The sequence below is a fragment of the Gymnoscopelus braueri genome, assembly GCF_963280865.1.
Source record: "Gymnoscopelus braueri genome assembly, chromosome: 4".
Lineage (NCBI taxonomy): Eukaryota > Metazoa > Chordata > Actinopteri > Myctophiformes > Myctophidae > Gymnoscopelus > Gymnoscopelus braueri.
The window spans coordinates 30,009,717-30,022,987 of NC_137605.1; the positions used below are offsets into that span (position 1 = coordinate 30,009,717).

General features: G+C 39.8%; 2 protein-coding genes across 3 annotated transcripts; both read left to right on the forward strand.

The window, feature by feature from the left end:
- The first annotated feature begins 662 nt into the window (after positions 1-662).
- Positions 663-9,494, forward strand: ubqln4 (ubiquilin 4). 2 transcript variants are annotated; one of them, XR_013933078.1, is made up of 12 exons: positions 663-821; positions 2,050-2,201; positions 2,322-2,464; positions 3,376-3,632; positions 3,906-4,064; positions 4,169-4,385; positions 4,874-5,013; positions 5,123-5,206; positions 5,569-5,684; positions 5,819-5,987; positions 6,293-6,476; positions 7,936-8,072. XR_013933078.1 is itself a non-coding variant. In XM_080426945.1 (11 exons), exons 1-11 carry the CDS (start codon positions 672-674, stop codon positions 8,086-8,088), a joined length of 1,740 nt encoding a protein of 579 aa, XP_080283071.1. In that variant the 5' UTR covers positions 663-671; the 3' UTR covers positions 8,089-9,494. The 2 variants fall into 2 exon arrangements, 1 of the variants encoding a protein (XP_080283071.1); XM_080426945.1 differs by lacking the exon at positions 6,293-6,476 and having other exon boundaries at positions 7,936-9,494.
- A 1,241-nt stretch (positions 9,495-10,735) lies between these two features.
- lamtor2 (late endosomal/lysosomal adaptor, MAPK and MTOR activator 2) lies at positions 10,736-13,038 on the forward strand. The gene is made up of 4 exons (XM_080426569.1): positions 10,736-10,931; positions 11,292-11,454; positions 11,655-11,744; positions 12,553-13,038. The coding sequence occupies exons 1-4, from the start codon at positions 10,864-10,866 to the stop codon at positions 12,607-12,609; spliced, it is 378 nt and encodes a 125-aa protein (XP_080282695.1). The 5' UTR covers positions 10,736-10,863; the 3' UTR covers positions 12,610-13,038.
- The last annotated feature ends 233 nt before the right edge of the window (positions 13,039-13,271 follow it).

The following is a 13,271-nucleotide window of genomic DNA, read 5'->3' on the forward strand; positions in this document are numbered from 1 at the left end:
CTCCGAGATGAGGTCCCTCGTCGGTTCCTGCCGTTTGCGGTCGACATTGTCGCACATTTTCCACTTTACATGTTTCTTACCCCTTTTTGCACATCGTATCCAAAAAGCAAAGCATTTGCGCCACTCTCTCAGATGTTTTAAGTTCTAGCGGAACATAACAGCTTCCAACGAGTTGAAGAAAGTATTTAATTTGCCTCGGTTTTCATCCGGTTACATGTTTTTAAGACATTGCGCAAGAGTTGCGCCCGTAAAGATAACATCACTGATTACCCTACTGGTCAAATGTTGAATTGCATCTTCTAATGCAAAATATTATGGAACCGGATGAAAACCGAGGCAAATTAAATACTTTCTTCAACTCGTTGGAAGCTGTTATGTTCCGCTAGAACTTAAAACATCTGAGAGAGTGGCGCAAATGCTTTGCTTTTTGGATACGATGTGCAAAAAGGGGTAAGAAACATGTAAAGTGGAAAATGTGCGACAATGTCGACCGCAAACGGCAGGAACCGACGAGGGACCTCATCTCGGAGCTACTTAGCGGAGGGAGAGGTTCCGTAGGGGCTAGTGGCCTAAGTTGCTTCTTTTGGGCTTGTTTTCCTAGAACTGGTTGCTTGTTTATCTCACAAAACCTGGCAACACCGTGTCAGTGGCGTCATGGTCAGTTAGTAAAGATGGCGGAGAACAGCGGCATAGAACCCACCGTGGACTCTAGCGCTGATGAAAATGTCTCGCAAGGCGGCGGGACTATGATCGCGGTCACCGTTAAGACTCCGAAAGACAAAGAGCAGATCGTCGTCCCGGAGGATGCCTCTGTCTCCCTGGTACTTTATCATCTACGTGACGTTTCTGCCGCTGCTTATCACGGGGCTAGGCGTCAGGCTAGGCTAGGCTAATCGAGCTAACGGCGGCTAACTTTAAGCTAGTTCAACGTCATCTGGCTGATCTGTCAGAATAACACTGGAAAGTTGTTTCCGTGTTAACTGACTCTAACTTATCGTCTCCTATGGTGTGCGTATTGTGTTTAGAACAGTGGTGGAAGAAGTACTCAAATGTTTTTTACTTGAGTAAAAGTAACCACCCACAATGTAGAAATACTCCCGTTACAAGTAAATGTCTGGTATTCAGAATTTACGTAAGTAAAGGTACAAAAGTATTGGTATCAAAAGTACTAAAAGTAAAAGTAGTACTCATTATTATACAGAATGTCCCATTTTCAAGGTTTCAAAATGTAAAAAAAAAACTTTTGAAATTAGCAGATCTACAAGCTCACAACGTGTGGCAGTGAGCTTGTAGATCGGCTATTTTCAAATAGCCGAAATATATAGAGTTTAAGTGGTTAATGTATGTTTTGTAATAATCAAAATCTAGTAGTAACTAAAGTTTTCGCATAATTGTAGTGGAGTAAAAGTACAATATTTGCCTCTGAGATATAATACTGGAGTAAAAGTACTGAAAACTGGAAATACATTAAAGTAAAATGACCTCAAAATGTTACTTAAGTGCAGTACGTGAGTAAATCTACTTAGTTACTTTACACCACTGGTTTAGAAGTGATTGTAAACCGATAACTATCAAATAGTTAACGTGTAACTAACACTAGTCAGTCCTGTGGGTTGTTGATTGCGACATCACAAGTCTGTCAGCTAAAACCATGTTAACAGTTCAACTTGGTGACCATTAAGAATTATCTCATACATACATCTGACCGTTGTAACTTAGTGTTATGGTGATAACTTTTATTGTAAATAAAGTAGGAGTTATTTGGCTAAGCTAATAAGTGTATGAAACATGCCAAATTAAATTATACATTTATAGGCTAGCCGCTAAACTATTCTGTTGGAATTTCAAGAGTAAGACCCGTTTTATTGAATCATGGTGGCAATTAGCTCTGGTCCATAACGCTATGGACCACCAGAGCCAGTTGGCAATCAAGCGCCTACTAATACTGTTTTTAATTGGTCATAATTTAAAACGGATTTGGAGATCCGTTTCTTGCTGACCTTTTCCTTTTAACTGCGCTGACCTGAGTTATGTCATTTCTTCCAACAGTTCAAAGATGAGATATCAAAGAGGTTCAAGGCCAAAAAAGAGCAGCTGGTGTTAATATTTGCTGGGAAGATCCTGAAGGATGGGGATGCTCTAAACCAACTTGGCATCAAAGACGGACTTACTGTTCACCTTGTCATCAAGACTTCACCAAAGTAAGATGCCAGTAGTTTTTAAATATATACATGTTTTTTTTTTTTAAACCATTACATTGTTATGGATGAGCATATTTGTGATCCTTATAATGGTGATGGTTTATGATTGATTTGTCTCAGATCCACAGGGGGTGATACACCTCAGACGTCAGGTTCTAGTTCTGCGACATCTCAGGCCAGCAACAGTACTAGTACTACTAACTCCACTGCCAACACCACATCAGACACAGGACCCACACCAGCACAGCCTGCCAACATATTGAGTAAGTAAACCACCACACAGCACAGCCTGCCAACACACTGAGGATATAAACTACAGATTGTCTTGCCTGGAAAGATACAGACGAGCTGTGCCCCTCTATTATCATATTATATAATTACCTGGCCCAATCAGCGTCCTCATAGAAATAGACACGGATTTTGATGACAGCCAACGATGCCAGTGCGAAAATCAACAAAAGACTTGGCTGATTTGGTCCATACAATTCAATCATTTATCTGATGCTGGGAGTTGTATACAATGAAACCTTGAAAATAATGTCGCTTTGAGGACATTTCTCCAGAGGGAAGATGTGCCCGTCCTCCTTCCTGATTGTTTTAACATGATCCAATCGTGGGCCATATGAGAAATCCAGAATATGTATTTCCAGAGTTGGTGTTACTCTTGCAACAAGACATATAATAGCCCACTAGCAGCACCTAGAGGCCATGCTGCTCCTTACACCCAATCTGAAATTTTGCCGGACAGCTGGTGCTATATGGGGTCACTGAAATTAGTTGGGTTCATCCTCTGAGGGAAATTCCATGGCAATCCGGCCATTGGTTTTCAAGATAGGTTGTTTGCATCCAAAGTGTTGGATGGACAGACATTGTCATTCATTAGCAGGGCTAAGAATGTATGCAAGACTTAAATCTTCTGAATAGCAAACGAGACCAAGCAATCATTTGCATCGTTGATGTTTCAAATCTGATCTCACAAGTGACTGACTCTAGAAGACAATTCTAATTATCAGTCATATATCCCCTAGAAACACTCTGTAAAAGATGACCACTTAGCCCAACAAGCCAGTTCCTTGAATCATAGCACAGCTCATAAGAATTGTTTGTATTTATTTATTGTTTTCATTATTTCATTTCTTTCCCTCCCTTTCTCTCTCTTCTTGTTTCTCCACAGGTGGGCTTGGTGACCTGTCTGCCGTTCCAGGCATGGGCTCTTCAAACTTTGTGGAGATGCAGCAGCAGATGCAGAGGCAACTGATGTCCAATCCGGAGATGCTCTCACAAATAATGGAGAACCCACTGGTGCAGAACATGATGTCCAACCCAGACCTGATGAGGCAGATGTTTGTGGGGAACCCACAGATGCAGCAACTGATGGAACGTAACCCTGAAATTTCCCACATGCTCAACAACCCGGAGCTCATGAGACAGGTTAGAGCAGAGCTTTGCAGTAGTTTGGTGTTATGGTTTTGTTTACAGATGGTTGGGGAACAAGTTATCTATATATATAAGTTATCTATATTTTTCTAGGTTCCCAGTAATTTCTGTAATTTACTTGTTGGTTTCTCATGATTTGTTGCAATTGACGCAATAATTACTATTGGTACAGTGAAAACAAGAAACAAAATATATTTAGGAAATTAAATAATCCCTGGTTTCTGATCAACAGTTTGAACCATCATCTCTGTCTCTGCCTCTCAACAGACTATGGAGTTGGCAAGGAACCCAGCAATGATGCAAGAGATGATGCGTAACCAGGACCGTGCACTTAGCAACCTGGAGAGCATACCTGGAGGCTACAATGCTCTCAGAAGGATGTACACAGACATCCAGGAGCCTATGTTCAGCGCTGCTAGGGAGCAGGTGGGTTATCATTGTCTGTCCTGGCACTGACATGCTTGCTGGCTCCTCACTTCCAGGGAAAAATTGTACAAAACTATATTCATCTTTTTTTGTATTTGTTGTAGTTTGGAAGCAATCCCTTCTCTGCCTTGGGGGGTAATGATGGTTCTGGAGCACAACCATCCAGAACGGAAAATAGAGAGCCTTTACCAAACCCCTGGGGACCTCCACCAACAGCGGCATCAGAAAGTCGGAGGACAGGCACCTCTGCATCCTCCACAGGGGGCACTGGGCCTAGCATCTCCAGCCCCCTGGGTATCAACACCATGGGCCTTGGCAACGGTACAAGCTCTTCTCAACACATAACAGCATGATAGTGTTGTTTTATCTAGTAGGTTTTGTTGTTTCAGCCTCAGTGAGTCTGTGGATTTGAGTGTGGATAAGATGTTGGCACGGTCTAACCATTAACTTGTGTAAAACATTACATCTTACATATACACATGTCACATGATGCTAATTTTTCATAAAAAGTTTGGGTTTATTGTCAACTTATGACGGTTAGCTGTTAACCGCTCATCCAGACAGAAGAATAACATAAAATCCTAGATTAATAACATTACTTGTAACTAACCGTAAAGGAAACGGGGGTCAAAGTCAATCACAGGTCAAAACCCATTAATGATACTTTTGTATTTCCAATATTGATCATAAGTGGCAGAGGAATGCTAGGTAAATAAATAGTCAAGGAAAAATGTGTACAAGCTTCTGTCATTGTTGTTGGATATATATTGTATGTAGCTCTCACAACCTGCTCACTGTCCTGTGCTCAGGTGTGTTAAATAGTCCTGGTATGCAGAGTATGATGCAGCAGCTCACAGAGAACCCACAGCTGGTACAGAACATGCTGTCGGCACCATACATGCGCAGCATGATGCAGTCTATGTCACAGAATCCGGACCTGGCTTCACAGGTCTGCACAGTGTTTAAATTGGCTTTTGGACGTAGAATTACCATTCAATAATTGGCCTGTTTTTTTGTGGTTATGACCATTTTGTTAACGTGAACTCTTTCACCCTCAGGCATTGATGAACAACCCCCTCTTTGCTGGGAACCCACAATTACAGGAGCAGATGAGAAATCAGCTTCCGATGTTTCTCCAACAGGTTAGGTTCCTCTGTCTTTGTGTTCACTGGTACATGGTGGTAGAACTTTGCGTTTGGGCACTTTATTTTTATACTGTTTGCAACTTTGCATATTTTGAAACAATTACCATGTGGTTTATAATGAAATAAATAAAAATAAATAAATGAATGAAGGCAAATAATGTAAGCAATACATTATGCCAGACTCCTGAATTAATGTTATGAAGAAATAAAAAAGACAAATATGAGCCATAAATGATTTAAAGTCTCTGTCCCATTGTCTTGTATGGAATATAATTATAAGTTATATTTGGAGCGTGAAAATAAAACTTGGAACAAAAATTGGCTTGTCAAATTGACATGTCATGTTCATGGCTGGTCAGATGCAGAATCCTGAATCGGTGTCCACGATGACCAACCCCAGAGTAATGCAGGCCTTAACCCAGATCCAGCAAGGCCTTACGACGCTACAGACGGAGGCACCTGGCCTCATGCCTGGGTACAGCAGTTTCACCTCTAACACATCTTTTTCAAATGTGACATTAGCCAGTGTTTGTATCATAGTTGGGGGGCAGGGCTCCAGGGGTTTGAGAAATTGTCAGGGAAATTAATATTTACCCTCTCTCTTCATAGCATGACATCCGGAGTCTCCCCACTTATTCCTCCCGCCACAGGGGGCAGTGTGGCTCCAGAAAACTCTTCCGCCTCAACACCAGGTTCCAATTCTACTTCAGCCACTAGTTCCTCACAGCAGCAGCTCATGCAGCAGATGATACAAATGTTTGCTGGAGGAGGATCATTGGTATGCAGTATGGCACTGTTCTAACAATGAATTTCTTATTTGTAACTATAAGGTCAGGCTGCAGTTAATCAAGCTCTGAATCAGTTGCTTATTATGGAGTACTGATGTCAAAACCACGCCCCCTGAGTCATTAAGACATTTTCCCATTCAAAAACCTTTGAATCAATTCCTTATTTTTTTGGCTTGAGCTTATTCTCTTTTTCGCCCCCTTTCCCCCCAATTGAGTTAAATTGAATTCCTCTCCACACACATTTTTGTGTGTTGTCAATGCTGTTGTATCCTACTCACTCACCTGCCCCCACCAGGAGGACGTAGAGCCTCCGTCCCACTCCTTGACAGGTGCCGCCCCAGCCCAGTAGGAGTATGTGCGGTGACAAATATCACCTCTCCCCGCCCGGCTTCCCTCCCACAAACACGGGACAATTGTGTTCGTATAGACTCGACAAAGCCGGATGCACCACTGTAGATTTGGACCCCCAGCCTCCGGTGGTGGGCAAAATCTTTACCCGTTTATTCTTGGTTACAATATGAGTAAAATGCCTGGACTCATTGATTATTTTTTTATTAAGTGAATGAAAAATTAATCATGTGGATCGGGATAATGCAGATCTATTTCATGTGGCTAGCCTGTGATGTCAGTCATATATGACGGCAGTCTTCTATTAGTTATATGATGTATGACTCCAAAGTTGGGCACGGTGTTTGCCTGTTCAGAGACCCATTGACTTGAATTATAGATTAAGGTTAAATATTTGAAAAAGTATTAAACATCTATGAAATAATTTGTGGAGGTACTGTGGCCTACTGTCAGTGTGTGCACAATACGTTTGGACACACAGACTGACCCTCTTACTGTATAGACAGCTAGAGTCCTGCAGAGCCACAATGTAAAAAGTCAGTGGTTTTTTATTAGAAATGTTCTTAATGACCCAGGAGTTGTGGCTTTGATGTGAGGAATAATACCAAATACTTTTATTAGCTATCAGTGTTACATTAGAGACATTTTCTTCTCTTAAAATCCTACACATAAATAAGGAAACCTCTGTCCGTCAGTCACCACTCTGTTCCGCATGGTTCTCCTCAGTGGGTTGAGTAATTGATCTGAACTTGCACACAGGCATTGACCATTAGCACATGGAGACAGTTACGAAGCTCGTTTTTCACTTTCCCAAAATGTAAGCTGTTATAGTGTTTTTGTGTAACACCGGAGATTCAGAGTTCAGGCTTTGGGATCTGTTGTCATGGTTACAGTTAGACTAATAGACTAATTTGGCTTACATACGTACAGACACCAGCACAGAGACAATAGCAACATACAGCAAACTTATAAAGGACTTTAATTTAGGGCCCATGTCCGGACACACACAGCATTTTACTGCGTTTTATGAGAGGGAGGGCGCTTTGGATATCATCTCCATAGCACTATGGAGATGATTGACACATTGACACGTGCACTGTTCAAATCCACATTGTGTTATTAGCACACATGGCTTAGGTGAAACGGCATTAAACATCAACTTCTCATGGTTGTGGGTGGCAATGATTCCACGTCAGGTCCTAAATGACCAGGTTGTCACACACACGCCATTGACGGCAATGTGATTAAATAACTGTCCAAAATGTAAACTATGCATACCGAGCGCATAACCCAAAAGTCTGCATATAGTTTGGCTGCACACATCGCTGGGTATGGACTAGTTTTGTATGATTTAAGGAAATAATATCAGCATTTTTCTCAAGCTACCTAAAAAATTGTTGAGTATGAAATGGGAATGATAGCATTGGCAATAAATTAGGTTTTTATGTTTGGGAGCCCCTAACCTAAGACAATTTTCTACTGTCATGCACTATTTATTTTTATTTGGGAATTCAGCCGTTTAAAATTTAAGTCCATAAATTTGTATTTGTGGCCAATATGTGACTTTGTGCTTGATCATGTCCCTTGCAGAATCAGACCCCAGAAGAACGCTTTCAGCAGCAGCTTGACCAGCTCGGCGCCATGGGGTTCATCAACCGCGAGGCTAACTTACAGGCACTTATCGCTACAGGAGGGGATATCAACGCTGCCATTGAGAGACTGCTGGGCTCCCAGCCCTCCTAACTCTCAGGCCCACTCAGTTTGCTGTGAGCAATGGCAGGAATGAAGGAAACGGTGATACCTTGAGAGAAGAGGGATTCTGATGATTGAAGGTTTGAAGACTGGAAGAGTACAGGATCAGAACGGGAGATTCTTTAAAAAAAAAATGTCCTTCATCACATGCAAATCTGCTCATGCTCCTCAGATAGACTCAGTGGACTTCCAATTACTCATCTCTTTGTGTGATCTGTGAATCCTAGGAAACCTGAACAGGGAAATTGTAATAGGAGATGTTGGGGGGTGGGGGGGGCATTGCCGATTTCAGTTGCTAATGGAAACGGTTCCATGCTAGTGCTGTAGAACAATGCTGTGAAATGATGCCACAACTAACACACCGTCTCATTACTGCCTTCAATGCAACTGGAGATTATTTCCGCAATGAGCAAAACTCATTCAGCAGACTTATGCATGAGGTAACCCAGGTATTAAATCACTTAAATGGATTCTGCTTGGGTGGTAACTTAAGAGTTGAACGTTTTGTCATTTGACAAGGTTTGGCAGTTGCTGTTTTGAAGCCTCTCTGGCTCTTTATGTTTGGAGAACTTGCTTGTTTTGAAATGATTTTTCCCTCTTCTCTATCTTTAATCCGGCCTGATTGACTAGTATTTATTGCTGTAGTAGTTACCCTCTGTCTATTTCTTTGTCTATAACTCACACTTTGACAAGTTCTTCACGTTTTGTGTGCCCCCCCCTTCTTATTGTTCCACAGCCCGATTGATCATAAAAATGCTGTTGGAATCTTTTGTGTGAATACTTTTCACAGCTGCCTAAGTCCTAAGATGTCTGCTTACATGGTTAGCTTGTTTGGCAGGGGGTCGTGAGGGAAGTTAAGCGATTTGTTCAAAAAATAAATTATGTAAACATAAAAAAAATATCCACAAATTGAGGGGAAAAGGTGTTAGCGGTTGGTATATATTTTAAGACTTTGGCATAACGTTACACAAAAACATTTTCCGGAGGTAGGATCCATTTATATTTTAGATATTGGGTTGTATGATGGATATTTTGGAGTGAAGTCCTTAGAACGTAAAATGTTCTGTTGAGTTCAAGCAATTGATTGATTAGAAAAAGAAGCAAATGTCCTGGGATGTATTTCAACTGATTGAAGTTGAAAGGAATGAACCTTTTACAATAACTATTTTTGTTGTTTATTTTCACAGTGTAGTGCCTAAAAATAACATGTTTCGGGTTCAGCAATATATTACAATTAAATATGTGAAATCTATAGCAATGTCGTACTAATGGCATCTGACTTTTGTTAATACCATGTATTATTTGCCGTATCTGCTGGTTTAAGAAATCCTATTCATCTCTGCCTTTTTCTTGGACTCCATTCACACTATTCTAATAATATCTTTCAAAAACCTTAATAGTGTGTCGGTAATTAATTTCACCAGTTGGAAGTGCTGTAGCGAGGAAGTTGAAATATGTTGACTTTTATCCTTGCGAGATACGTAGGCCTGCGTGTGTAACACCTGAGATTCGGACGAGGGTCACCCACGAGGAAAGGGACTAAGTAAGTAGTGACTGATGATTGGACATAACTTGGTTTGCTGGCCAGGTACAGCCAGAGGTACTTTTCCCATCCTAGAAATATGATGGAGGTGAAAGTACAATATTAGTCTTTGAAATGTAGATTAGTGAAAGTCATTAAATATCCAAAACAACAAATACTCAAGTAAAGTTGGCCTACAGATACTAAAATGTTTTACTTAGTACAGTACCCAAGAAATGTACGTGCATATGCACTTACTGTCCAGTTCACAGGATACTGCTGCTGCTACTAATGAATATTAATCATTAACCATGCAATTATTATATACATTGTTAGTCATTTCTATTTTGCTGTTTGAGCATTTTAGTAAAACTAACCATAAACGAAAGCCTCACCAAACACAGTCCGAGCTTGCTTGGTTGTGCGCCATGTCAGGCACTTAATGTATATCTGCTAATGTACAGTGGTGGAAAAAGTACTGAAATATTTTACTTAAGTAAAAGTATCTCCACAATGTAGAAGTACTCTGTTACAAGGTAAAGGCCTGTGTTCAAAATGTTACTTGAGTAAAAGTACAAAAGTATTGGCATCACAATATACTTAAACTACCAAAAGTAAAAGTACTGTTTGAAAATAGCAGATCTGCAAGCTCACAACGTTGTGTTGTGAGCTTGTAGATCAGCTATTTTCAAATAACCTATGTATAAAATATGGCTAAGTGGTTAATGTGTGTTTTATGATATGATCATTTATATCTGCAAAGTAACTAGTAACTAAAGTCTTCAAATCATTGTAGTGGAGTAAAAGTATAATATTTGCATCTGAGATGTAGTGGAGTAGAAGTAAAAGTATTGCAAATGGGTAATACTCCAGTAAAGTAAAAAAAAATCCTCAAAGGTGTACTTAAGTACAGTACTTGAGTAAATTACACTTACTTTTACACCACTGCTAATTTCGTGCTCGACCAATGACCACATAGAATAGAGCCACTGCAGGGCACACAAGTCACGCTCTTATAATCATGTGATTGCCGCCGACCAATCAAATGGCGAAGAACGACGTATCGTATCTTCCCACAATGCACTTATACGGAAGTGGACAGTCTGATCAGGTGACTTCTTCCCATGGGTGATTTCTTATGTTGACGTGAATTCTGACTGAGAATTCCGAGGACCATTCTAAGTCCTTTCGCCTTCTAATTGATTAGTGAATTAATATTCTACCATAGTGATTACTAGTTTACTATGTTACGACCAAAGGCGCTGACGCAGGTTCTCAGCCAAGCCAACACGGGTGGAGTGCAGAGTACACTGTAAGTAATATTGGCTATCAACAAGCTAACTGGCTATCAACAAGCTAACTGGCTAACTAGTCAACTAATTGATGTTGTCTTTTTAACTGTGGTGGAAAGTAACTTAAGTACATGTACTAAGTACTGTACTTTTGCACAATTTTACTTTTGTACTTTACTAGAGTTACTTTAGTTACTAGTTACTTTTCAGATATAAATAATCATATTCTAAAACTAAAACATGCATTAACCACTTTATACATAGGCTGTTTGAAAGTAGCACATCTACAAGCTTATAGATCGGCTATTTTCAAACATTTTACTACTTATGCTTTTGGTACTTGGGAGTATATTTTGATGCCAATCACATTTCTTTCCCAGCTTACTAAATAATGAAGGGTCCCTTCTGGCTTACTCTGGTTATGGCGACACTGACGCTCGAGTGACAGCTGCTATTGCAAGCAACATCTGGGCAGCCTATGACAAGAATGGCCATCAAGCTTTTAATGAAGACAAACTCAAATTCATCTTGATGGATTGTATGGTAATGTATGCTTTAAAAAATATATATAGTCCACATCTTTTTGGCTTGTCATCAAAAGTGTGTGTGTGTGTGTGTGTGTGTGTGTGTGTGTGTCTTCTGAAGAGATTCAAAACATTTTTATTTATTCTTAGTAGTTGCAAATAATTAGCATTACACACCATCAACTCTACCCCCCCCCCCCCCCCCCTCGCTTGTTTCAGGAGGGCAGGGTGGCGATCACGCGGGTAGCCAACCTACTCCTGTGCATGTATGCTAAAGAGACCGTGGGATTTGGAATGCTTAAAGCCAAGGTAAGAAATGTAGCTCCTCTGGTTCAGTTCTGAAGTGCAACATAAGTGTTGTCGTGTTCAGGGCTGCAACTATCGATTATGTTCTTTGCGATTATTACTTTTTCGATGAATCTAATAATTTGAGAAGCTTTTTTATTTTTTTTGGTTGATAATTTGTTTGTTTTTTATATATCAACAGATCAGCGTGCAAAAAATCTAAATAATTTTCCATAATACTTTCAAGTATCAAGCTTGAGGACACTTGAGGACATCAAAGTAAAGTCATAGGGCAAAAGAACAGGGATTTCAATGGGGAAAGTGGTGCCATGTTCTATTCGGTTCCTCAAGCTATATCTATGATTAAACATTTAAGCCCTATTTTATACTTTGTCATACTACAGTGGCACAATAGCAGATCTGCATGCTCACAATGTGTCACATCGTAATGTGTTGTGAGCTCATAGATGTGTTATATTTGCTATTTAAAATCATTTTGGGAAAAAAGGAACATTTCATAAAATGTACCCCAAAATTATATAATATCTTAGTGTCATTTCTATCAACATTAGATATTTTTGCAAGTTACTGAACTGTACAACTAAACTAATTTCCCTATTAAAAAGACTATAGCCTGAAAGGTAACTGAACCTAAAAAAGGGTCGTCGCCTGCTAAATTGAGTTATTTGTACAATCTCAGTTAAAATTGTTAGGCGCAGAAAATAACATTTATTTCTGGTACGCGGCATAAGTATACCAGCTGTTTTGGAAAATCCAAAACAGAAACACTGATATAAATCACATAAAAAATATGATTTTGATGTGTTTGCAGGCAGAGGCCCTGGTGCTGTACCTAGAGGAACCTCTGACCCAAGTAGCAGCATCATAGAGGGTGTTTTTGGATGAAACTCTATGTGGAGCCGGTGCCTAGATGGACTCCTGTGGTGTTTTATATGAATCGTCACATTGTGAGTGCATGGATGTGAATGTTTAGTCTTTGGTCAATGTATTTATTTTCTTGACTTTAACTTTCTGCTTTGCTTTTTAATTATTTGCACTCTTGAGACTTTATTCAAATATTGTTCTGTTCTAAAGTATGTTCTCAGAATATGTATGTTGGACGTCTGTGATTTCAAGGGTTGATGCATTATTTCACATGATGCTGATGTGCTGCATCACATTATTAGAGAGCTCTATATTGTGACAAAGATCTATAATACACTTCTCGAATTTAGAGTTTCTATCCTTGATAAGATAAACTGAAAATCAATTCACATGTTTTGACACAAAGCTGTAAAATAAAGAATTGTGGAATGAATTTGACTTCATTTGAGTTGTTTGTGCCATTGCACCATTGGTGTGAAAGGCTAAATTCATGTTGGGCAGTGGCACTGATAAGGCCTCAGAAAATCTAGTTTTCTACCATGAGACTTAATGTTACCACATTCATTAATGAATGTTCTCAGTCATTGAGGAAACTTTATTGGGTTCTAACATTTTAATGCAGAAGATATCAGAATTTCCATTGAAAGAAACTCATTTCATATTTAT